Source organism: Primulina tabacum, chromosome 11 (assembly GCF_025594145.1).
Source record: "Primulina tabacum isolate GXHZ01 chromosome 11, ASM2559414v2, whole genome shotgun sequence".
Classification (NCBI taxonomy): Eukaryota; Viridiplantae; Streptophyta; class Magnoliopsida; order Lamiales; family Gesneriaceae; genus Primulina; species Primulina tabacum.
Genome location: NC_134560.1, coordinates 14,130,284 through 14,157,675, shown reverse-complemented (window position 1 = coordinate 14,157,675; position 27,392 = coordinate 14,130,284). Strand labels below are relative to the sequence as shown.

Sequence of the window (27,392 nt, the reverse complement as noted above, 5' to 3'; positions counted from 1 at the left end):
TTATTTTTTATGCTATGAGTATTATTTTTTATTGTAAATATCGATAGAATTGACTTATCTACAGATTAAAATCCGTGAGATCGACTCACTCGAAAGAAAAACCCGAGTCCAACCAGCTCAGCTACATTCGAGCATCCACTTTCCCAAAATGGCAGATCACATGGCAGCTCAGCTACACCATCTGGCAATTCACCACGAAAGGGAAACACGCGCTTCGCAGCTCGATTTCACTTCAGAATATGTATCCGTACACGATAGAGTAAACCAGCGTGGCAAGCGTGGGCCCTAGGGTAAGAGGGCGGCGGTGGATGAACGCGGAGGCGGCGACGTAAGTGGCGATGGAGGAGAACAGGAACGACTGAGTGCAACCCCAAGATTGGCTGTAGCTCCAGCAAAATCCGACGATTGATGGGTGCTCGAAGAGGTCATACCGTAGGCTTTGCAACAATATAATCGGCAAACGGTGGCATTGACCGAAAAATGTCTCGTTGTTGATCGGACGAGATAGGCAGTGAAACCCAACCGGAGCTCTCTGCAATTACTTGCGTTTGAAAGGGAAGAGAAGGATTTAAGAAAATAATTTATTTATTTATTTCATAAAAGATTTTTCAAGTTTTTTTTATTAATGTTTTTAAAACTTAGATTGCGATAGCATTCACCACCAATGTACAACAAGCCATTTGAGGAATTAAAATGTAATACTTTTCTATATTATTAGTAAATTCGAGCTCGATAATATCTCACTAATGAAAAATGAACAACCTCAAGTTAAAAAAAAAAAAAAGGATTAAAAGCTTGTGATTTATGGCTAGAGTTCTTAAAGACTTAAACTCCATCATCACCATAACTTTCCTTCAGATTCTGCAATGCCTGGCGTATCGATTCTTCACCTTGGTTCGAATATTTCAAGCATATCAACCGTTGAGAAACACGATAAGCCATCTGAATATCATGATACTCCTGGATATGTATCTCCATTCTCTTCCTTTCCTACAACCAGATCTAGTAGCAATCAACCTATCAACTCTTAAAATTTCAATCACATGAACACGGCGTGACTCAAGCTCATGATTTAATATTTGTATATCCACTTATAAACCTAGCATGTAAGATGGAAGGGCAATCAATCCCTCCTAAATATGTCCTACCTCAATTGAATTTTTAGATGCACTTGCATGTTCCAGTAAAGCATCAAACAAGATGAGATTTACTGTACTGGTCCAGAAAGTACCTTCTGTGTAATTTTTGTTGTGATGCTTTTGGCTGACTCTATCACTGAACCTGGTAATCCAGCTACTCCTGCTAGCATAAGACCATAGTGGCCTACATCCCTCGGCCCGTCTTTCAGTTGAAACTGGTTGGCAGTTGAAGTGAGAAAATGAAGTCTAAAATACAAAACTAATACAGAACCAAAATAATCATACCTTGAAATCCATGCGGTTAGTTTTTTATGTCAACATTTAAGTGAACGATTTTCACGTTGGGATACATAGTGGCCAACTCTGATAAGTTTTCCATGTGAGTAGCAAATATGGTATACCTGAAACCAATAAATACCAATCTGTGTAATTATAATACTATGAAATGCTTTTCTTGCAACCATCATCATATGAAATGGTTTCATTGACAAAATTCTGGGAAGAGTGAGACAATAAATGAATGGATGTTGGAAACAATAGGACCCATTTTTGGTTTATCTTGCTGATACCTGACGCAGATAGCAAAAAATGCACAAATTATAGAATCAAATAGTCTATCGGCATAGATGTTTGAAATACAAGTTCAAATCCTTGTTCATTCCATTTGTCCAGAAAGTTGGCACAACATTATGCAGAACAGAAATTATTTCAAATCATTCAAAATGTAAAATAACAAAGATCTTTTTCTCAATAATCTCTTCCCGATTAACAACTAAATCACTGACACAAGTCCTGCCTGAGTAGAAAATCTTGTCGACACTAACAATTATGAATTAGCAAATGGAGTCATGTGATTCATTTCACTGAAGTTCCATTCGGGGAAAAAGACTAATTTTCAGAAATAAAGTGAGAAAGTGCCAACTGACATTCACTGAATAATGCAAAAAACGACACCCACTGCTAGCCTTCAGGATACACAAAAAAAGTAGTATAGAGCATAAATATATCATGTTCTAACTCGTGATGCCTAAACATTAGAGGTGCTTTGGACTAGTAGTGGTCGCAATTATTCGTTAATTGTATGCAATGATTTACCTTGGATCAATTCCACAGAAGAAAGTAAATATTTGAAAGATGATGCATAGGATAGAAGAGGTCAACACAAGTATCATGAGACCACAAAGAAATACATCTATGAAAAAAATGCCGAAATCAAATACTTGTCGTCATCAGAAAGCATGTATCATGCATGTGATAAGCACATAAGCACATGCGTAGAGTGTTTGGAACGCTGTTTATCATTTAATCTCAACTAAAATTACAAGATTAATCAATTTTAAGCTTTTCCTTCCACATGCAAATTATTTTCAACACAAATACAAGGAGTTGGAAAGCAATTTTACGCTTTCGACGCCAGTAAATGTTCACAGCTGCTCCACGCAATTGCAAACCCATCAGACGAAGATGTTGCTCTCCCCAATTCATCCACCACAATTAGACTTCTGCTTCCAGCAGACAGAGCAAGAAAGCCATGAGACGCATCCAAAAAACCAACAAGGACTTTTGTTTATGGACAACAGATAAAGAATATACCTATGAGAAGCATTTTGCATGATGAAAGCTGTCTCCTTCATCTCTGTCATAAACTTCATACGAAGACCACAAGATTAAAAATATTCATCCTATTATCTCTACACAAAAACAGTCCCAAAATAGTGGAAATCAAATTAATTTCACGTGTGAAATTATGATTAACACCTGGATAACTTAATTTTACACTTCTTGTTACTCTCTGACTTTATAGTGTGTTTCGAGCTTAATCTATTTTAGGGCTGAAATGAGTTATATTTAAGAACACAAACACAAGTCCAAGAGTCCTACAACCATTTCGAAAATTTTGAAAGACCAACCTAATGCAAACAAAGATATCCGAATGATGAAACAAAATAGGTTCCCTGTATATTCCAGTTAAATTTCAAATCTTATTTCATGAAATGCCATAGTCTAGTGGTGGATGCATCTAACGAAGCCCAGCAAGGCCTACACTGGCAAAGTGAAGCCCGTCATAGTAACATGATATCCACAAGCACGCATCGTGTTGCGTATAGAAAATGGAGAAGATAATTGCTTAAAATATGAGAAAAAAAATTACCGTACTGGAATTTGATTCGAGATTGTCCATAGTTCCCATCCTAGTAAATATTCGATCAACAACTCTCAGAGTTGCAAAGCGGGCAGGAACATAGCAGCCAATTTGAGCAAGGATGACCGCCAGGCAAACTTGTTGAAGATAAGTACTCTTCCCACTCCTACATTAGCAAAAGTCATTTGATAACAGTTACGTGAAAAGCACAGATTTAACTTAAGCTTGGGAAAGTAGAGGTGTTTTATGGCTTTGGTGAAGATCTATGCCAAGTCACATCCACTGCTGAGCAGCATTGAGGTAGGATCATGAAAAGCAACATCCAAAGCAGAGCAGGAAAATATTCCGTTTTTATGTTTGAAGGAGCAGAATTAAAAGGCAAATGAAGGTAACCCTGGCCTAAGCAATCAAGATGTAACTGCTATTTCTAACTTGATTATCCAAGCTTCATATCTCCTGCCTAACAAAATGATAAGGGCATTTCTCGGTTTCATTTTATGAATTCAACTGCCTCGTCAATTAGTTTTATGGACACCATTTTACTGTATTGACGCCTAATGCTACATTACCTGTTACATAACTGTATATTTAGGATCATAGACGAAATTGAATGCCGTCATTTATATGGATTTCACTTCACTTGTTTTGCTTTGGTACATTTAAAGACAAAAGTATCTATGACAAAGTAGAGGAACTCAGAAATAAGGTTTCTTACATGTTTGGGCCGGTAACAATCACCATATTTGACGCTTCAGAAAGAAAAACATTGTTGGGCTGTAAAATCAAATTAAGTCATCGGTTTAACCTGAATTTACCTTTTTTCTTCCTCATATCAAATAAGATTATCCATGAATATTGCCATATAATATAAAGTACACACATTTATTAGAAGATCCAATGCATAACTTACAATAAAATCATTGTGTATGTTTTCAAGGATAGGATGCCTTCCTGAATCCATGGCCAATGGACCATCATCTACAAGAAATTCAATGGTTGTGCAGTTATAAAATTAAACTTTCCGATGCACCGAAAGAACGCTAAAGAAATAATGTCATCACTTACACGTAAACTGAGGTCTGGTATATTTGTCAACTGGCTTGGTGGATATAATATGAGCAAATGAATTAACTATCATATCCAGAAGGCATAAAATCTCTGCAAGAAGGGTGAGCACAGAGACATCCTCCCGTATGGCATCCATTAGCTCTTCATTTTAAAACAAGACAATTACTGTTAAATCTGATAATTGTTCATCCAACAGAGATAGAAATGAAGTAAAATAAATCATTGCTGATTCTTCGACTGTAGTAAAAATCAACAAATGTGCCCTAAATAAGCATATGCACAAGTCTCAAGTAAAAAACACATATTTATCAATTTAGGGATGTGGGAGAAAAAATTGAATGGTTAATTAAATAGACCTCTAGCTCTATTTTAGATTGGACAGAAACTTTTGAGGGCACAACAGGTGGATAAAAGCACACTCATTCCCAAACAAGCCAAAAACTAGCTTAGAAATTTTTTTATATTTTGACTATTCATTATGCAGCACCACTATTTTCAAACTTTCACCTTGCTCTTCTTGAATCGAAAAATTAGGAAGAAAAGGACAACAACAATAACAAAAACTAAAGCGTATCACATCTTACTTCAAAATTATATAATCAACTTTAGAACTTATGAATTATGTTCGACTATTATAAATGTCATGCAAAATGAAATAAAAGGGGTACAAAAGTTATCCAGAAACAGCCAATTTATGGTAGTGACAAGGTTTAATGGAGAAGGGGCACTCTGATTGCAACAAGTATAAATACTCAAAAGAAATCCCCATTTGAAGTTTACAAAAGAATTCCCGCAAAAGCACTCACACTGCAAGTAAGCTTATACAAATTTGTGGTTGATACAAGCATGATAAGCAAGAGCATCGACAACACAGTTCCCATCCAAAGAAGATGAGATAATTTGACTGCCCAAGAGGTTCAGAGATAACGGATATGGATAAGAATGAGAGAGTATTCCAGCTCACTTCAAAGCAACCAATTATATCATCAAAAGAGAAACCTTGTGCTTAGTTAAGTTCTTCCTAATTATGTTCAGATTTTTGTGGGCTTGGTTTCATATGCAGCTTATATAAGACTTGCATCTTTCTTCATTTTCATATCATTAACAAATAAAGAATACATTAATTAGAAATACTTCCTCAAAAAATTCCCATCTTTTCCGCTTGTCATAGTTACAAAGGTTTCGAGGAAAAAAATATGTGTAAGACCCGGAGCCACATGGTGCCGACAACTTTGGGTCATAGTAGAGATGGGTAAAAGAAATTTTTTTTTTCCATTATATTTTTCAATCCATCATTTAGTTTTTTAATGAAGCATTATGTTTTAGGAAAAAACTTGATTAACAATTTCCTTCCTGCACTGGTGTCACTGCTGCTTTTCCAACTTTATTGTATGTTACTGTACGAGACAAGCATCATAAAGAGTGCATCCATAGTGGAAAAGATGACAGTTGTTCGAAACCAAATGGACAAATAATTATAAAACATCACGACGCTATTGGAAAAAAAAAATATCGTGAATATTATTTTGTAGTCACGCTTACAAAAATCTCAATACAACCGCAGAAGACATGTAAGCCACCACATGTAGTAAAGTAAACAAAGTTTAGACTAACCTTCAAGGCATAATTCTGTTCGAAGATAGCACTCTTTAGCAGCAGACTTGTTCCTCACATTTAACTGTTATTCAAGAAATCAAAGAAGGAAAGTAATCACGAATGAAAATATCGACAGGGCATAACACAATAATATAAATTTTCACTTTCTCTGTTTGCCCTAGATCCTCATTGATGCAATGTGAGTAGTCCAGTAGAGCAACAGATCCCAATCAATCTTTACTAGATGACTGATTGGACTCAAAATACATAACAACACCCGTATGGTTGATCTCTATTGTATTGGTTATAGCACAAATAGCAAGACAACTCATAAAACATATTCACGAGATAAAATAAATTATTCCTACCACAAAAGATACTGTATAGATGAGCATCAAATTGTAAAGAACAAATATGTATTATATTGCAAATATTTGCTCAGAGCTGTTACCATTGGCGAGCAACAGGACGTGAACATTAGCAAGTGAATTGTATTGTAAATGCCTTTTCAAGTACAAAATGTCCAAGCAGGTGTCGAACACCAGACGAACCAGAGGAGTTAAAGCTTCCATATAGCTGAGTTACAAGAGCCAATGTACTATACTAAAATTGTGAACCTTGAAAGGTATTTCTTCCAATTGTGAAAGGGACCGGTATACCCATTGATAACTTCACCTATTATAACACAAAAGTCTTTTGAAAGACAATAGGATCCTGAAGAATCTAACATATAAGTTTCTCCAAACCGAGAGTAGGCCTCATTGTAAAGTTGATTTACATAACTAGAAAAAATTTCCTGGATTAACAAACAATATATATCTTTATCTATTAATGGAAAAGTGGTTTTAGATAAATAAAATCACTGATGAGTTATTATTAAAATAACAAAAGAAATGGCTCCAGTGAGATAACTACACAGGTATGGACATATTTTGTTTGTTATTTTGGTGTTTCTCACATGGATAAGTTGGAGGATTTGAAGCTTGGTGAAAAGTGGAGACAAAAGGTGCATATGAAGGAAACTATTCCATTCCCTATTATCTGGTTTCTCTCGTGCCTCGCAACAGCTCAAAACATCGAAACGTCAAGTGTGCAGCCCCAAAAATTATTTGAACTATCTTGTCCAATATCTCTAATATGCTAATGCAGGGTCCAGGGATGTACATATTTGAACATTGGAGACACTTTCTTCTACTGCCTAAGCTTTGGGAATTTCGCTTTCTGAGGAAAGAGTTACTCATGTGACTGGGATTAGATGGACCAAACAACAGTTTGGCACCTTCAAACTCAACAAGGACGGTTGTTGTCGGGGAAATCCAGGTGAGCCTGCCCCCACCAGTATTATTCGTGATCACCTAGACAATCCCATTTGGGCATTTTAGAATTTCATTGGCGAAGGTCCTAATCTTAGGGTTGAGCTAATGGCCCATGATTTGATTGGAACTTTGCCAAAACAAACTATAGAACCTGACTCACGCAATCTCTTTTCCACTGTATTTCTATTGAATGTTAATGTACAATAATTTAAAAATATCAGTGTAAAATAAGAACATTTTAATTGACAAAATCGGTTGCATGGATCTCCTTGATATGCAAGAGTCTCTCTAATCTAAACTAGTAAAGAAATCCATACTATAAGATTATTCCAATATATATAGCTACTATAAGATTTCCTAATCTTCTACTATATTAAGAGAATGTAATAGTTATAAAAGGAAAAATGTGCATTGGTGCCCAATATGGCGCACACATCCTTAAAAATTAGCAATAGAGTGCAGAGTTATAATCACATCATCGCTTCAATAAAAATGTTATATACTTGACTAGTGTATTTGACCACTAGAAGTTAAAAGGATAACCAACAAAGTGATGATATCACTCACAGAGGCAAGTTCCAAAGAAGAGCAGTGGATGTTATTTCCATGTTTAATGACCTGATACCAAAAACAACAGAGGAAAAAGTCAGAAGAATTTTTCGGAGGAGATTTTCAAAATTAAGTCAATTGTTCATTAACCTGGATGAATTTTCGGGGAAGGTTTCCCTGAACGTCCTTTTGAGGAATGCTAAAATAAAATCCCTTTCTATTATTGAATGGAAGTTTCAAATTTGGTAGCTTATAATCCTCCCGATATTTTCTTGCAAGGTTGTGTATTGCTGCAAATATTGATGGTTAAGTGCTAGAAATCAATTACTTGAAGACAAATCAAACCCGTCATCTTGCAGAAAACCTTCACTGGTGTCACAGAATGATCTTCTTGCAATATCTAGAAGTCCATCAGTTCCGGCCTTGACAGCAAAACACTGTTGTGTTCGGGCAACAAATGGAACACGTGCATGTAGAGCGTCTTCATCAATCACGTCTCCAATCCTAAAGGAGCCATATTTCACCACTGTTTTATAAATATACAACTGCCCATGTTTGTAACTATTGTGAACATATGTGGCCTATTTGGTAGAACATGAATTACTGGGTAATGAGCTGATGTAAATTATTTTATGATCATTAAAACTAAATCAGAACAATACCGTCATCGGCTCCTAAGTTCAAGTCAAAAAGGCATTTTTGTAAACAAATTCACGTTTTCGAGGTTTTTCTAAGCTGTCAGGTTAAATAATCACCGGAACATCCATTCAGAGTCACTTAGAAGCTAGTTTCCTTTTTAGAAGAAATGGAAAATTAATTAATATTATGATGCATAGCCTTTCTAGCTGATGAGAGAATTAGCTTCATATGAATCTAAACTTAGAAGAAAATTGTAGAACCACAAGTTTCACCAGCACAGACATAGGATCAAGATCGACTGAATTACCTATGAGCTAAATAACTCAGTAGTAGAAGTGGATACCTTTTCCTTATAGAATCAAATTTTTCATTTTCACTCATCGAATTGTAAATATTTTTGAGTAGAAAACATGTAGCATCCTTGAGCACCTAAGAATATTGAAGTCGTAGAATCAGAAAATCATCAGCCTATAAGTGTATGATCAGAATATTGGAAGAGACAGATGCACCTTTAAAAGTAATGGCAATGCATCCAGAGCAGTTTTCAGAAGAATAATGCTTGAAATCAAGATTTGGCTCCTTCTGGAGTTGTCAATGATCAAGACTTCATTCATAACTTTCTTTGACTTGAAGCAGAAGTGGCAAAGGACCCTATCTGGAAACCAAGCATAAATAATCATAGTTCGACCAATTACAGCAGTCTTAGCAGGAAAGAACCAGAAAAGTAACCATTTCCCCTTTTCCCAGAACCTACCAGTTTCCTTCGGAAACTTACGAAGAGCCTGTGACAAACCAAAAAACAGCTTCTCATTGCTCATCAACTCATCCTGGAATCAAATTCGATAGTTACATCAACCTTGTTATGAAAATAGAAGAGAAGGTATTCATTCTTTTTTTATCAGCAAAGACTAAATTGAAGACCTCAGTTTTGGGAATCAACATAAGCTTATGTTTTCGTAAGTTCAATTTAACTGAAAAATTGAGAATAGCTTAAATTCCACTATTTGTGCATAAATTGGTAGGTGAAACCAAACCACTTTGATACCCCCATTAAATTTTGAAGTAGAAGAAAAATAATTGATAATTGCTTGAATTCCAGTGTATGTGGAGATTTTCAGGTGTGATAAAACTTACCAAACAGTCAAGTCTAGCATTTATCGTCTCAATGTCTTTTAGAGGCTGTAGAAGATTAGCTCTCAAAAGTCTTGTCCTGCAGAAATCAGAGTATAACAAATTGGTTAATAGTGAGAAAAACTTGAATGCATGTTCAACAGATAAAGCTAAAGCCCATATCCACATAGGATTCTCTCTTACCAAGATGTATCTCAGTAATGCCATGCATATGCAGCAATTTATTCATGCCTATTACTTTCTATTCAAACCGCATCAATTATCACAACTAGTGGACAGACGCACGAGTTGCGTGCTTGTATAATATTTTTTATAATTTATTTGATTTATATTTAAATAAGGATCAAAATATAATTATAAGAAATAGTGAAGGACTACACTGTAATTTTGATATATAAATTAAAAAATAATTGAAAAATAAAATAATAAAAAAATGACATCAATGAGAATTGAACCTATAATATAAACCTCATGAAACAATGACTCTATCCGCTGAACTACATATAACTTACATTAAAATTTTAACATTTTATTAATATATATAATTATTAAAAACAGACCATGACACCAAAGTTAGTTACTCTAAGTGTCTCAAACTTAATAAAATAGTATAAATTTGCATGACATGAAATAGCAAGATTTATAGCAATTTACTTTCTTTACAGAGCTATATAATTCATGCAGATCTTGTGGTACAGAAAATAATCGGAAGCCGAGAAATTTAGTGTAATGAGCAGAATCTTTATTTTGAATGAAGTACTAATTAAGAAATTATTAAATGGTTGTTAATTAAGCAATATAAAGGAATTGATAATTCGGTATCAACCTGTTGGTATCCACCAAATTTAAAATGGACAATCCAGTCTACTTCAAATTACATTGTCCCGAGAAATCCAACTAGACAAATGAGATTCTGAGACATGGTAGATAAGATTGATTCGGATTTTCTGAACTAGTCCAGATGCAGCCTGTAAATGAAAGCTGATATCTTTTGTTCCCTATACCACTTCCTTCAGATAGAGTATTAGCCATATACCTTAGGTGTTTTAGCCAGTTTCTGGGACACTTCGGTGTCGGGAAGTTTCAGAGTTAGTGTCGACTCGAAGAGGGGGTCGGTGAACTGGGAACGAGACATCATCAGCGGGCTGACGACGGATGCAAGTATAATCCTAAAGGCTTAAACAGTGATTTAAGAGTCATTAGAAAAAACTTTGGAGCATGTTTGGTAATTTAAGATCTAGTTTGATAGTGATTTCATTATGTTGGTATTGTCTAGGTTCAAAGCTTTTTGTCAGATTGTTTAGTGAGGTACGTGATGTATTGACTGAGATATCCAAGTGTAGTATACACACTTATTTGATACATGCTTTACTGTTTTGGCATATTATGCATGACATATCATGTTGAGCCTGATATCTTTGAGATATACCTCGTTTGTTGGGGCCGCTCAGCCCTATTCCATATTGTGGACGGTGGGGCATCGAGAGCTACAGTGTCCGACGGGACCTGCAGGCTCTGATGACCTGGACATTGTATGTCCACGTCTTGATGAGAGTGTGGGAGCCAAAACATGCATAGGGCATATCAGAGACTACACACTCAGGCGCCTCTAGACTGAGCCTGAGATTCTTGATTTGATCCTTGATATCCGAGCATATGTGAAATGCATCATATCAGTTTGTATACTCGTACATTCTCGTATTGGGCGATTGTTGCTCACGTCCTTGTTTTCATCTTGGACACCCCATTCCACGGGGCAGGTCTTAGGTTGGATAGTTCGGACGGCCAGGGCAGTGGCTAGAGCAGTTAGGTTTTCGGTGGTGATCCGGTGGAGGTTTTATTTGGTTTATCGTATTCTCGTGCAGTATTATGTTTTCGATATGGTTGTATTAATGTTTAAGACTGTTGTTATTTTCTGTTTTCGTTTGGGTTGTAACATGATATAGTTATTTGGTTTCCGCTGTTTAATTGTTGTTATTAAGTTTTAATTTTTGCATTTTTATTAGTCTGTTTAGTAGTGGCTCGGGTAAGGGCGCTAAATTTAGTGGTATCAAAGCCGACCTTACGGTGTGGTTCGGGGATGAACCAAGCGGAAGTTGGAGGGCATGTTAGGCCCGGGGCCGTAGAGGACGGGGGATGATCGCCGCTGTCATGAGGTTACACGGACAATGAGCGACTCCTAGCAGGCTTCTAGGCAAAGGGAACATGAATGAACCGATCTTACACTGGAAGAAGAGGGATTTCAAAACAGTTCAGGTATGGGACTGTGTAGATGAAAATGTCTTAAAAATATTTTAAAGGTACTACTCATATCAAGAAAGTGCATCTTCTTTTCGGGAGCTCATCACATAAGAACTCCAAAGTTAAGCATGCTCGACTAGGGAAATTCCGGGATGGGTGACCCCCTGAGAATTTTCTAGGGTGCGCGTAAGTGAGGACATAAGCATGCTACGCTGAAAAGACTCGTCTTGGTATAGCGGGACAAGTCGTCAAATTTGGGGCGTTACAGTTGGTATCCGAGCATGCAAAGATTTTTGGGACATTAATAATTCTGTTTTGAAGTTTTAGAGGATCGATTTTGGGTTTACTTTCAGATGTCAGGAGATGGAAGCAATCACGGTAGTGTGGGACATGGCCGTCATGGCGACGATGAGGCTGTCCGAGAACATCGCCGTAGAGATCGTGACGGAAGGCATCACGGAGATCATGAGGAAAGGAGACATAGGAACCGCGTCAACATTATGGATTTCATTAAGATTGGACCTCCATCGTTGACAGGAGATGAGAATGCTAATGTTGCTGAAGCTTGGGTCGATATCATGGAGCAGTGTTTTCGAGTGTTGCACTATGACGAGAATGAGAAGATGGAGGTGGCCGATTTCATGATCCAAGGAAAAGCTCGGAAATGGAGGAAACCTGTTTCTGCCATTCTAGTTCAACAGCATGGACGGATTCGTAGGGAACATTTCGGTCAGACCTTCATCAATCATCACTTTTAGCCAGCTCTTCGTCAGGCGAAGGAGATGGAAATGTTGACTAATAAGAAAGATTCGAGCATTGAGGATTACCAAAAGCGTTTTACGGATCTGTTGTCGTACGCTCCTCACATCAGTGAGAATTCTGCGGCAAAATATTCTCACTCTTTGAATGGTTTGATCCAGGAGATTTTTGATCGGGTTTCTATCTGTGACAATCCGACTTTGTACGAAGGATTAATGAATCGTTGTCATCAAGCCGAGATCAGTATTGCTAGGAGGAAGGCTATGCAAGCTAGCAAAAATTCTAGTTCGTTGGGACCGAGACGTCAATCTTTCAAGAAGTCTGCATCTTCTTCTTCTTCCGGTTCTGGAGGGGTGCACAGTTTAGGTATGAAAAAACTGCAATGTGGCCACTGCGGGGGCAATCACCAGACGGAGAATTGTTGAAGAGTGACAGGTGCTTGTTTCAATTGTGGTGGTTTTGGTCACATGAAGAGAGATAGCCCTAACTTGGAGGATCAGAGTGGACGCGAGGTTCTATGGTAGGGTCTTACAGTGGAAAACAATCCGAGGCCACTGTGCAACAGAAAGGTTTTCCTATTCAAGGTTCTCGTCGTGGAGGAATATCACAAGGATCTCAGCAATGCCCACGAGTCCAGGGGCAAATGTTTGCCCTAAACCAAGAGTAGCTGAAAAACAAAACGAGAGAGTCATTGCAGGTAATTTTCTTTTATGTGTTATCCCTGCATATGTATTAGTTGACACTGGGTCATCGCATTCATTCATAGCATCAATGTTTGTTAAAAAGCATAAACTACCCTACGTGTCATTAGATGTTTTAATGTCGTTGTCTACACCAATGGGACAAGAGGTTTTAGCTAAGCGACATGTAGTAAACTGTTTGCTAGAGTTTGAGGGAAAATACTTGTATGCCAATTTGACGATATTAGCTATGGAAGATTTCAATTGTATTATGGGAATCGACCTATTGACTAAGTATAGAGCGACCGCAGATTGTTATCAATGTCTCGTTCAGTTTCGTCCAGAAGGAGACGGGAATGGGTTGTTCTTCGGTGAGGGAGCTTGACCTCCAATGCTAGTGGTGTCTGCTGTAAAGGCACAACGGGCTTTAGCGAAAGGAGGTGAGGAATACCTTATTTATGTTGTGGACGTATCGAAGGATGTAATCAACGTGAAGAACATTCCAGTTGTCGATGAATTTACACATGTTTTCCCCGATGAAATTCATGGATTTCCTCAGGAGAGGGAAGTTGAAGCGGAAATAGAATTGGTACCAGGAACCGCACCTATCTCCAGAGCGCCTTATAGATTGGCACCAACGGAGATGAAAGAGTTGAAACAACAGTTACAAGATCTTCTTGACAAGGGATACATTAGACCCATTGTGTCTCCTTGGAGAGCACCGGCGTTGTTCGCTAAAAAGAAATATGGGTCTATGCAACTTTGCATAGATTATCGACAGTTGAACTGAGTAAAAGTCAAGAATAAATCTCCGTTACCACGGATCGATGATTTGATGGATCAACTGCAAGGGAATTCAGTGTATTTGAAGATCGATTTACGGCCTAGATATCATCAACTTCGAGCCCATCAACGTGATATCCCTAAGACTGCATTTCGAACAAAGTATTGGCATTACGAGTTTCTAGTGATGCCGTTTGGTTTGACGAATGCTCCAGCAGTATTTATGGATTTAATGAACCGAGTATTCCAGGAGTATCTTGACAAGTTTGTCATTGTCTTTATTGATGACATACTAGTATACCCTCGTAGTCCTAAAGAGCATGCGCAACATTTAAGGATTATGTTGCTAACCTTAAGGAATCACCAACTGTATGCTAAGTTGAACAAATGCGAGTTTTGGCTCGACAAAGTTGTCTTATTGGGACATGTTATATCCAAAGATGGGATATCAGTGGATGCTAGCAAGATCGAAGCAGTGTGGAATCATCTCAAGAGACAAGAAGTTTTCTAGGTTTGGCAAGTTATTATCGGAGATTCATCTCGGAATTTTCTCAGATTGCCAAACCGTTGACACAGCTGACATGTAAGAATGTGCAGTTCGAATGGACACATGATTGTGAAAATAGTTTCAATGGATTGCGGTAACGCTTGACAACTGCACCAGTTTTAGCTTTACTGATCTAGATCATGAGGGTATATTGTGTACACTGATGCTGATGCATCACTTCAAGGACTTGGGTATGTTTTAACCCAGAATGGTCATGTGATTGCATATGCATCCAGACAGTTGAACAAGCATGAAGAGAATTATCTAGTTCAGAATTTAGAATTGGCAGCGATTGTGTTTGTTTTGAAGATCTAATGACATTATCTCTATGAAGAGAGATTTGAGATTTTTACGGTTCACGAGAGCTTGAAGCATATCTTCACTCAAGCAGAGTTGAATATGTGCCAAAGAATGGGGATGGATTTGTTAAAAGATTATGATTGTGAAATCAAGTATCATCCAGGATCAGTGAATCTTACAGCTGATGCTCTTAATCGCAAGGTGAGATTATCTGTGTCATGCCCCGAGACCGAGACGTCGGTGACATCCGGCATTGTTAATCAAATAACAATAAGGCCCTCGTAGCAAATAGCCAAATATCAGTCTATTTCATAAAATTCCACTGTCCTTTACATGAAAGGAAAAATACAGAGGTCGCGGAAGCTAAAAGTACAAACATTACTAATAAAGACAAATGAACACATATGAGCTTGAACATCCAGAACTTGAATTCCTTCCTTCTAATTCTTTACCAGCCCCAGAACTGCTCCTGCTCCTTATGTTCTACGTGTTCTTCATTTCATCTGGTGAGGGATGTAAGGGAGTGAGCGTTTTGGGAAACACTCAGCAAGCGGAGCCGATCGAATACCAGAAAACATTTGATACATAATACTTTTAAAACATTCTTCTTTTTACGTAGTATAGTATATCGGAGTTGAATGAACAGAAGTCAAACATTGAACAAATGACAGCTTCAGAGTTGGATGAACAAAAATCAGACTTAGAACAAATCAGAACATTTCAGAACAGAACTTATCAGACAAACAGATTATAATGATCATGGGCTATCCTTGATCTTGGGCTCCCTCTGGGGCCTTCTCCTTTAAATGGGCTCCCTCTTGGACTTTTTCCGGCATTCGAGCTCCCTCTGGGACCTTTTCCCATAGACATGCTCCCTCTGGGGCCTTTTCCCTCACAGGCTTTCCCGATGCATCATTATCAGATCCATACTTATAACTTATCATTCAGAGACGGATTGGTTCGAACAGAGCGACACCAAGACAGAACGAAGCGGAGGGCATGACTGAAAAACGGACGGAACAAAACGATTTTGAAGTAACTTAGAATTTCAAAATCATCACTTATACACAACATGCAGTATACGATCGAATTTTAAAACATACATAACTTTAAAACACATAAACCCACTTACCTGAAAGATTGTTCCAAAAATCTTGGAATGAACAAGTTGGAGTTTGACACTGAAAAACCAGTCACCTTGCAAAAATGTTTGCGCCTAATTGAACCGTTGGATCGATCTGAATTTTGGATATATTGCTCCAAACACGTGTAGGTATATTCTGAACGGTGGAGATCGGATTTGGATGTGTAAAACAATGAGCAAAACTTTCTGAAATTGGACATAATTTTTTGTATTCGAAAATTACAACTTTTGGAGAGAACTTTTGATGTTGTTTTGGTGTGATTTCACTCATTCCTTTGCCACTATTTATAGGCAACAATGTGACTTTAGGTCTTCCTATACCAAAGGTTGCATGGTTTATGGCATTAATCACCAATGTGACTTTAGGCCTTCCCCCTCCATACCAAAGGTTGCATGTAATTTATTCTCCTCTATGACATAATTCATCTTCAATGCAAAAACTAAAATCAACTTGGTACTTTATCTCTTTGTCTAGTAAAATTTTGGGTCTTCACAATCTGCACTTCAGACAAGCTTCATATCAAGTGTAATCCAAGATTGTTGTTCTCTGGGATTTCATTTCCGTCATAACAAAAGAATGGAATATATTCAAATAAGAAGCATTTTATATGAACCGACATTGTATGCCAAAATCAGATAAGCTCAGTTTTCTGATCCGAAGGTGAAAAAGTTAGCAAGGTTAGATAACAGAGACAATACATCTGGCTTTGCGTTCCAAACAGATGGGACCTTGTGTATGTCACGAAGAATCGTAGTTCCAGAAAAGATTCTAAATTAAGAGACGAGATTTTATCTCAAACTCATAGGAGTAAGTTGAGTATCCACCCTAGAAGCATGAAAATGTATGAGGATTTGAAGACCAAGTTTTGGTGGAAAGGTATGAAGAAAAATGTTTACCCGTTCGTAGCCAAGTGTTTGGTTTGTCAGCAAGTGAAAGCTGAAAATCGTCGACCAGGGGGATTACTTCAGAGTCTTCCTATCCCTGAATGGAAGTGGGAGCATGTGACGATGGATTTTGTCACCCACTTGCCGCTGTCATATAAGAATTGTGATGCCATTTGGGTAGTTGTAGATCGACTGACTAAGTCAACACATTCATTCCGTATAGTCGGGAATATAGTTTCGTTCGCATGGCAAGACTATACGTCCAAGAGATTTTTAAATATTATGGTGTGCCAACAAATATAATCAGTGACAGAGACCCACACTTTACCTCAAGGTTCTGGGGAAGTTTTCAAAAAACATTTGGAACGATATTGAGTCTGAGTATTGCCTATCATCCAGAGACCGATGGTCAGTCTTAGAGGACTATCCAGACACTCGAGGACATGTTGCATGCTTGTGCTTTGGATTTTGGACTAGGATGACATGATCATCTGCCGCTTGTGGAGTGTGCATACAACAATAGCTACCACAGCAGCATTGGTATGGCTCCGTTTGAAGCATTGTATGGTAGACGTTGTCGTACTCCATTGTTTGGGATGAAGTAGGAGAACGACAAGTGCAAGGACTTGAATTAGTGCAACAAGCTATTGACCAAGTGGAATTGATCCAGAAGAAAATTAAAATTGCACAAGATCGTCAATCGAGTTACACGAATATCAAGCGTAGACCCCTACAATTTCAGTTAAGGGAAAAAGTTTTCCTTAAAGCTTCACCATTCCGCAGAGTGATGAGATTTGGACTCAAGGGAAAATTAGCCCCAAGATTTATCGGACCTTTCGAGATCTTGGAATGTGTTAGAAATTTGGCGTATCAATTGGCTTTACCACCGTATCTGTCCAGCATTCATAACATCTTTCATGTATTGTTGCTACGACGGTATGTAGCAGATGAATCGCACCTTCTTGGTCAGACAGATGTTCAACTTGAAGAAGACTTACTTATGTCGAGCAGCTGTTTTTAATCCTGGGTAGGAAAGAGAAGAAGCTCAGAAACAAGACCATTCCACTTGTTCTAGTGCAATGGCAACGCCGAGGTACTGCAGAAGCGACTTGGGAATTAGACAGTCATATGCGCTTAGAATATCCACATTTGTTTTGAGTTGTATCTTTGTAATCATGGGTTGTATTTTATTTAGTTGTATTGTACTTCAGTTCTGTAAGGATGGGATGATGTAATGACCCGAATCCTTATTTTAAATGAGAACTAATTAAAAGATGATTAAAAGGTTGTTAATTAAGCATTATTAAGGAAATTGATAATTCAGGATCAACCTGTTGAGATCCACCGAATTTAAAATGGATAACCCAATCTACTTCAGATTAAATTATCCCGAGAAATCCAACTAGACAAATGAGATTCTGAAACATTGAAGATAACATTGATTCGGATTTTCTGAACTAATCCGGATCCAGCCTATAAATGAAAGCTGATATCTTTTGTTTCCTACACCGCTTCCTTCAGAGAGACTTATAGCCATATAACTTAGGTTTTCTAGCCAGTTTCTAGGACATTTTGGTGTCGGAAAGTTTTGGAGCTAGCGTCAAATCGAGGAGAAAGTCGGTGAACTGGGATCGAGACATCATCAGCGGGCTGACGACGGAAGCAAATATAATCCTAAAGCCTTAAATAGTGATTTAAGAATCATTAAAAAGACCTTCGGAGCATGTTTGGTGATTCAAGATCAGGTTTGATAGTGATTTCATTATGTTGGTATTGTCTAGGTTCAGAGCTTTCTGTCAGATTGTTTTAGTGAGGTACGTGATGAACTGATTGAGATATCCAAGCATAGTATATGTGAGGCCCGGGGCCGAAGAGGGCGGGGGGTGATCGCCGGTGCCATCAGTTGCACGGACAATGAGCGGCTCCTGGCAGGCTTCTAGGTGGAGGGAACATGAATGAACCGACCCACACGGGAATGAGAGGGATTTCGAGACTATTCAATGTAATGGACTGTACAGTTGAAGAGGGCTTAAAAGATTTGATTTGTACTACTCATATCACGAAAGTGCATCTTCTTTTCGGTAGTTCATCACATAAGAACTCCAAAGTTAAGCGTGCTTGACTTGGGGCAATTTTGGGATGGGTGACCTCCTGGAAAGTTTCCTAGGGTGCGTGTGAGTGAGGACATAAGCACGCTGGAAAGACTCGTCTTGGTACAGTGAGGACAGTCATCGAATCTGGGGCATTTACAGTTGGTATCAGAGCCGACCTCTCTTAGTACGGTGTGGTTCGGGGACGAACCAAGCGGAAGCTGGTGGGCATGTGAGGCCCGGGGCCGAAGAGGGCGGGGGGTGATCGCCGGTGCCATCAGTTGCACGGACAATGAGCGGCTCCTGGCAGGCTTCTAGGTGGAGGGAACATGAATGAACCGACCCACACGGGAATGAGAGGGATTTCGAGACTATTCAATGTAATGGACTGTACAGTTGAAGAGGGCTTAAAAGATTTGATTTGTACTACTCATATCACGAAGGTGCATCTTCTTTTCGGTAGCTCATCACATAAGAACTCCAAAGTTAAGCGTGCTTGACTTGGGGCAATTTTGGGATGGGTGACCTCCTGGAAAGTTTCCTAGGGTGCGTGTGAGTGAGGACATAAGCACGCTGGAAAGACTCGTCTTGGTACAGTGAGGACAGTCATCGAATCTGGGGCGTTTACAGTTGGTATCAGAGCCGACCTCTCTTAGTACGGTGTGGTTCGGGGACGAACCAAGCGGAAGCTGGTGGGCATGTGAGGCCCGGGGCCGAAGAGGGCGGGGGGTGATCGCCGGTGCCATCAGCTGCACGGACAATGAGCGGCTCCTGGCAGGCTTCTAGGTGGAGGGAACATGAATGAACCGACCCACACGGGAATGAGAGGGATTTCGAGACTATTCAATGTAATGGACTGTACAGTTGAAGAGGGCTTAAAAGATTTGATTTGTACTACTCATATCACGAAGGTGCATCTTCTTTTCGGTAGCTCATCACATAAGAACTCCAAAGTTAAGCGTGCTTGACTTGGGGCAATTTTGGGATGGGTGACCTCCTGGAAAGTTTCCTAGGGTGCGTGTGAGTGAGGACATAAGCACGCTGGAAAGACTCGTCTTGGTACAGTGAGGACAGTCATCGAATCTGGGGCGTTTACAGTTGGTATCAGAGCCGACCTCTCTTAGTATGGTGTGGTTCGGGGACGAACCAAGCGGAAGCTGGTGGGCATGTGAGGCCCGGGGCCGAAGAGGGCGGGGGGTGATCGCCGGTGCCATCAGTTGCACGGACAATGAGCGGCTCCTGGCAGGCTTCTAGGTGGAGGGAACATGAATGAACCGACCCACACGGGAATGAGAGGGATTTCGAGACTATTCAATGTAATGGACTGTACAGTTGAAGAGGGCTTAAAAGATTTGATTTGTACTACTCATATCACGAAGGTGCATCTTCTTTTCAGTAGCTCATCACATAAGAACTCCAAAGTTAAGCGTGCTTGACTTGGGGCAATTTTGGGATGGGTGACCTCCTGGAAAGTTTCCTAGGGTGCGTGTGAGTGAGGACATAAGCACGCTGGAAAGACTCGTCTTGGTACAGTGAGGACAGTCATCGAATCTGGGGCGTTTACAGTTGGTATCAGAGCCGACCTCTCTTAGTACGGTGTGGTTCGGGGACGAACCAAGCGGAAGCTGGTGGGCATGTGAGGCCCGGGGCCGAAGAGGGCGGGGGGTGATCGCCGATGCCATCAGTTGCACGGACAATGAGCGGCTCCTGGCAGGCTTCTAGGTGGAGGGAACATGAATGAACCGACCCACACGGGAATGAGAGGGATTTCGAGACTATTCAATGTAATGGACTGTACAGTTGAAGAGGGCTTAAAAGATTTGATTTGTACTACTCATATCACGAAGGTGCATCTTCTTTTCGGTAGCTCATCACATAAGAACTCCAAAGTTAAGCGTGCTTGACTTGGGGCAATTTTGGGATGGGTGACCTCCTGGAAAGTTTCCTAGGGTGCGTGTGAGGGAGGACATAAGCACGCTGGAAAGACTCGTCTTGATACAGTGAGGACAGTCATCGAATCTGGGGCGTTTACAGTATACACACTTATATGCTGCATATTTATCTGTTGCATGATACATGTTTTACTGCTTTGGTATATTATGCATGACATATCATGTTGAGCCTGATATCTTTGAGATATACCTCGTTTGTTGGGGCCGCTCAGCCCTATTTCGTATTGTGGACGGTGGGACATCGAGAGCTACAGTGTCCAACTGGGCCCGCGAGCTCTGATGACCTGGACATTGTAGGTCCACGTTTTGATGATGAGTGTGGGAGCCAAAAAATGCCTAGGGCAGATCAGAGACTACACACTCAGGCGTCTCTAGACTGAGTATGAGATTCTTGATTTGATCATTGATATCCGAGCATATTGCATTCACATGCATCATATCAGTTTGTATACTCGTACATCCTCGTATTGGGCGATTGTCGCTCACGTCCTTGTTTTCATCTTGAGCACCCCATTCCACGAGGCAGGTCTTATGTTGGACAGTTCGGAAGGCCAGGGCAGTAGCTAGAGCAGTTGAGTTTTCGGTGGTGATCTAGTGAAAGTTTTATTTGGTTTATCGTATTCTCGTACAGTATTATGTTTTCGATATGGTTGTATTAATGTTTAAAACTGTTGTTATTGTTCTGTTTTCATTTGAGTTGTAAGATGATTAAGTTATTTGGTTTTCGTTGTTTAATTGTTGTTATTAAGTTTTAATTTTTGCATGCTTATTATTTCTTTAGTAGTGACTCGGGTAAGGACGCTACATTTAGAACTGTGCATTGTCAAAACTTCAGCATTGGATCTACAAGTGTAGGTCAACTAATGAAGTTGTACATTGGTGTTTTATACAAACAAAATTGAAAACATACCATTTTTCAGTCTTCATTCTGTAGGACCTGAACTTACTGTTAAATATTAGACTTTATTTGTTTAGATAATTATTTTTTTTTTCGTTACTAGATAGGAATTAACTTTTAAATTTAGATAGCAGATCTTACGTTATTTTGGTAGGGTAGAAAGCTTGTAAATCTCTTTTGTATCTCATCACTTTAACCAGAGAGAACTTTTCTGATCAATACAATTTCTTCTCTCAATTTCTCCTCCACATGACTACACTTACTAATCATGAACTCTACAGTGTAGCATATGGATACATGTGTGGATGTACATGGACATCTGCAGATCAAATGCTCCAGTAACTATAAATCAGATTCAGGCATACCCTCCAAAAGTTCTTGTTGTCTTGAGCATCGAAAAAAGGCTTCTCTTTTTGTTGTTAGTGCCCAAAAGACTGGAGTGCATTGGATCAATTATTTCCAAGTTCTGGACACTGAAACAAAGTATATACATAATGAGGAGCACAGACATGACATGCAACCTTTCTGGCCCTGTTAAAGAGAATCCGTATGTCGGTATGTATGGCAAGTATACATGTCGATAGTGACAAAAGGAGAGTATGAAGAATAGTAAGCATGATACTTCCTTACAAACTGCCCAATAGTATTCCAGCATATAAAGAATAGAAGTATTGACATATTTAAAATATTACAAGTAAAAGGTAAGCGAACAAAACTGGTAAATGAAACTTCATGCCATAGTTGTCAAGTAAAAGGATGTCTAAAAAAGATAAAACATAATGATACCTGGTAGCATCTATATTCATGTGGTCAAATGATCCATTAAAAGTAACCTGGAAAAAGTTAAAATTGCACAATCGAAAAAAGTTGGTAATGATGCAATTAGATTTGGTTGCGTCAATAATTATTTCAGATAAACATAAACTAATGCGAAATACATGTCTTCTATAGAATCATAGAAGCAATAGTCGCTTCTAAGATTTTACTGAAATGATACGTGTAGTAGAGATTTGGATGGGAAGAAGAAGGGCTAAGATAATTATGGAAGCAAGTACTCCATGAGTCAACAATAAAATCCTCTTACTTTCTAAGGAATCTTCCAATAATGTTCTAGTTTCTAAAATATTCATCAACTATCTAGAGGTGGCATTGCTTAAATGCACAATGTCACTGAAAAAGGATTTTTTATAATTATCTGATAGTGAACGAGGAAAGATGCATGAGATTCCCATCCTTTTTAACTCTTACATATTCCATGGCAATTCATGGGATATTTGAACTCGGAAAGAGGGAGGGGTAAATATGTAGGGGAACTCATAACTGCAAATAGTATGCTACTCAAAAAACAATCTTATCATCAAAGTCATTAAATTATAAAATGATTACCTTGTATTCTTATTGAAAGTTTTATTTGGAAAAAAAAAATAGATAAACTAATAAATGAATCGCCATAGAATGATAAATAATTATGAGAAGAGAAACCAATTAATGGATGTCCAAGCACAACCATTGAATTTATTCATCATATATTGTGCACTGAGTTTTCAAGAGAAATACGGTATATGGGAATTAGAACCACTGACATTTTATCATATTCTAGTTTTTCTTTTCTGTCCAAAGAGGCTGAGGAATACACCAGAAAACAATGACTTACACATAATGAATGGTTAGTGACGATGATTCCTTTCTCTGCTTCTGTCCTGTATGTAACACGTTGAAATTTTTGTGACAAAGCTTTAGCTGAATTATTCTTATCAGAATATACATTTTTCAATGTTCAGTATACTTGGTGCGAACACATATAGTAGAAAAATTATCATAAGACACGAGATTAATTTTATATGAAATTAGAGATAATTCAAAAGTGGTTGGAAGGGTGGGTCTCCATTTTAGCGAAATCATGTGCTTATTTTTGACGTACATTAAATAAAATGTGTAGTATAGCATACATTATGGCAAGATCATTTCAATAATTATGCCATTCTTCACCAGTTTACGTTAATAACAAGAGTCCTTCCCACTTCTAAAACAAAAAGCTGAAAACCTAGTTGCAATAATAAGAGTTCAATCAAGGCTGTAACATATTTAGGGAAATCTACCCACTCAAAAATCTTAGAAATAGGCACAATCACTAGCAACGAGGGGAAGGGCTTCTGAAAGGCTTGTAAAAGATGAATGATGTAAATATGTGCTTTATAGGCATTTTGGTTCACCTCAATTACACCATTTCAACGGACCAAATTATATCCCTCGCCTTTCTAGAAAAATTTAGTTGTATAAATTTGTTGGGACTTGTATTTTGATGGGATAAAAAAACAGATTGTATTACACAACTATGAGATGGAAACAGCCAATTCAAATAAGCTTGCTAGATGCGACCAGGTTGTAGGACATTTTTTTTTCAATTGGGAAATTATTCAAGCTGCAAGTCATAGTTCTCAAAATTTATATTATTCAGCTGTATTTATTATAAATATATTCCACATAAATACGAGCGGCATGGTCGTATTTATAAGCTCAAACAAGAAAACTAAGTGAATTCTAAGCATTCGTAGTGCTAGGAGTTACAGTCTGTCGTGGCGTATTGTCATTGCAAAGGATTGTCGAAATAAAGCTTCTGGGCAAATTCCTTCCGCAGTAGATAGAAGAGATAATGTAGTGGTATAACACCACCTTCAAATCTCCATGAACCTCATTTACATAACACATTTACATTTGTGTTTTGTTACCTTTGCTGATTTGTTTGAGTCTTCTGCACAATTTATTAACCGCTCAACAAATATCTGTTGATCCTAAAACAAACTAAGGCTTAACCAACTTAGTAGTAAGTGGCAAAAGTATTTCATACGAAATTCTCTTGCGAAAATCCATGAATTTTATCGTTCTAATCAACCCTCCTATCCCGCTTTCCGGCTTACTCGGATGGAAAAAATTGGTAAAAGAAATGGTCATAGGAAAAAAATTAAACATCATTGCGTGGCATCTTGCACCCTAGACAATGATGACTCATAGTCTAGCACGTAATTTTTATTCCATGACTTTAATTTCTATTATCTACCAAAGATGATGATATAGTCTCTTGAAACTCATAACAGTTCAAGGATGTAAAAATACCACTTGATAGTTGCAGCTGCTGCTGCCAAGCAAAGATAATATTGCTTGTAATAAGTATCCAAACCAAGGGCAGATGGTTCCTTTGCAGCCAAATTTCTTACTAGCGCAGCTCCCTTGAAAGAAAAATACATTAGTTAAAGTCATACATCACCTCCTAACGTACTAAAAGAATAAATGCATGGCCACTGGGCTACCCTGGTGTCGTCAAAGAAACTGCGTGATGATATGACCTGCAGGTGCATAAAAAACATTATCTGAATTTGTTGAGTCTGTATATAACATCCAAAAGCATATATATACACACGCACAAACTACCTTTGTGATTGAAGAGCAAAATCTGTCCACTAGCTCAGAGACTCCAACCATACCTTCAGCGGCAAGCTTGGTAGGTGTAACAATTATGACCATAGGATCGTAAAAATTAAGCAGTGTCTTTGTGTTTTGATAGGATCTGCTTGTCTCAATATATTGAGAAAGATGCAATGAAGCTGATCTCAAATCAAACGCTGCCACCCCAACCTGATAATTCGGCGATGGGAAATTCATTAACGAAACAAATTTAGCGAAGTATAACAAACATCAGTAGAAGATACGAATGCCCAATTTTTGAATCATCGGCGCTACCATAGCCTCCATTTCCGGATGCAGACACTTACACGTACATAATACATACACGCATAGATAAATATGAATTAATGGTCTCGATTATTGAGTTAATCTACACTACTTATCCAGAGAATGAAGAGAGAAAAATACCTCTTTGGCGCGGTTTTCGATGAGGCCGACGATGAAGCTGGAGCTCTCTCCTGCGAGATCTTCCATTGAAAACTGCGTTACTCTTCGCGCCAATTCATTTCCTAACGTCACGTAAGTATAATTTTATTTTTTTTTAATTTCAACACACACTTTTATTTTTATTTTTTTTATTTCAACAATTCAATTATCAATTTAGTCTCTCCATAATTTGTCAAATTTCACTTTAGTCCATCGATAATGATAAAAAAGATTGTATACACACGCATCGTGTGTGCAGAGTAACTAGTTTTCATTATGTTTGTGAAGTCCCTAAAATTTGGGGATTTTATAATTAAAAAAAATCACGCTTTTTGACAATATTAAAATTTAATTAATTTGTTCGATTCCAACATGTCGGATAATTATATTCGTAAAATGTCCATTATTTTGTTCACCAAATTTATTTTCTTATTTTTGGAATTAAAAAGACTTAATCTAAATATATTTTTGTTAGAATATTATGAATTTCAAAGTTTGACAATTATATCCGCAAGAGAGCCGAAGAACCAAATTGATAGGACAAATCTTAATTGAAAGAAGATGACATAAAACTCAGTAAAAGGACCGATATGTAGAACTAAAGATTTCGATTAACTGAACCGGAAGAATCTTCATTAGCTGAAGTATCTCAAATTGAAATAATATCAGTTTGAACTGAAATTCTCCAGCTGAACTGATTCGCCTAATCAATTGACTCCTGATCAGTTAGACACGACATCGGTTGTAGTATCAGCCGACAGACTGACAGTTCGTACAAAACCAAAACAGATGTAACAGGACAAAACAGTCTGATATCTAGCACCACTGTCAAATAAAGTCAACATATTGAACTAAACGACGATTCAACGGATGTTTGTCATTAAATACATTCAATGTGACCGTTGGGATCAAAGATTATATATAGCTGATCAACTCTGTTGAAAAAGGTTGGTGAACATATTGAACACACTATCGTCGATCATCAATCAGTTCTGATACTCTCTTCGAGTATTTTCTAAATCTACAAATTGCACACTTACGCTCTTATTTTCATTGTGTTAATTCATAGTATTCAGGCTACTTGTTAAGAGCGAATCAGTTATTTGCTATAAGAAATTTGAAAAATTAAGAGTTTCAGTTTGATAGTGCATGTATAAGTCCAAGTGAAGTGGATTATTACAATATATTGTAATACATTTAAGTCTTTTAGTGAAAAAATATATCATTGGGATTGAAGGGGTGACGTGAAGTAGAAGCATTTGAAGACTCCGAACATCCATAAAATTCGTGTGTTCTAGTTTATTATCTATTCAGTTTTTGCAATACCATACACTCAGTATTCAACCTATATTCAGTCTATTTCCACAATATTATTAGTTGATTAATTTATATCGACAACAAAGATTTCAGGATCAGTCAAATAAAAGACCGATTCATACTTAAAAAGATTTCAAAAGGCTTGAGTGTTTATTCAACCCCCTTCTAAAAATTCTGACTGTATTAACTGATCCTATCAAGTGGTATAAGAGCGGTTAATCTTGTCTTGATTACTCTCATGATCAAACTAATAATCATGTCGTCATCTAACAAATTTCTCATGTTCTCCAGAGAAGAGTGACAATTAGAAGATCATAATGCAATCTC

General features: G+C 38.0%; 1 protein-coding gene across 1 annotated transcript; it reads right to left on the bottom strand.

Moving 5' to 3' along the window:
• LOC142518851 (DNA mismatch repair protein MSH4) lies at positions 1–25,832 on the bottom strand. Its single transcript, XM_075621680.1, is given in 25 exon segments — positions 1–990; positions 1,232–1,354; positions 1,425–1,442; positions 1,444–1,540; positions 2,543–2,641; positions 2,733–2,785; positions 3,292–3,448; positions 3,998–4,056; positions 4,193–4,260; positions 4,348–4,491; positions 5,965–6,028; positions 7,830–7,880; positions 7,962–8,101; positions 8,176–8,315; positions 8,794–8,879; positions 8,960–9,105; positions 9,205–9,277; positions 9,585–9,660; positions 22,226–22,333; positions 22,647–22,693; positions 23,515–23,560; positions 24,975–25,087; positions 25,169–25,204; positions 25,290–25,493; positions 25,731–25,832. Coding segments are annotated over 25 exon segments (2,379 nt in total). The 5' UTR covers positions 25,797–25,832; the 3' UTR covers positions 1–825.
• Positions 25,833–27,392: the final 1,560 nt, after the last annotated feature.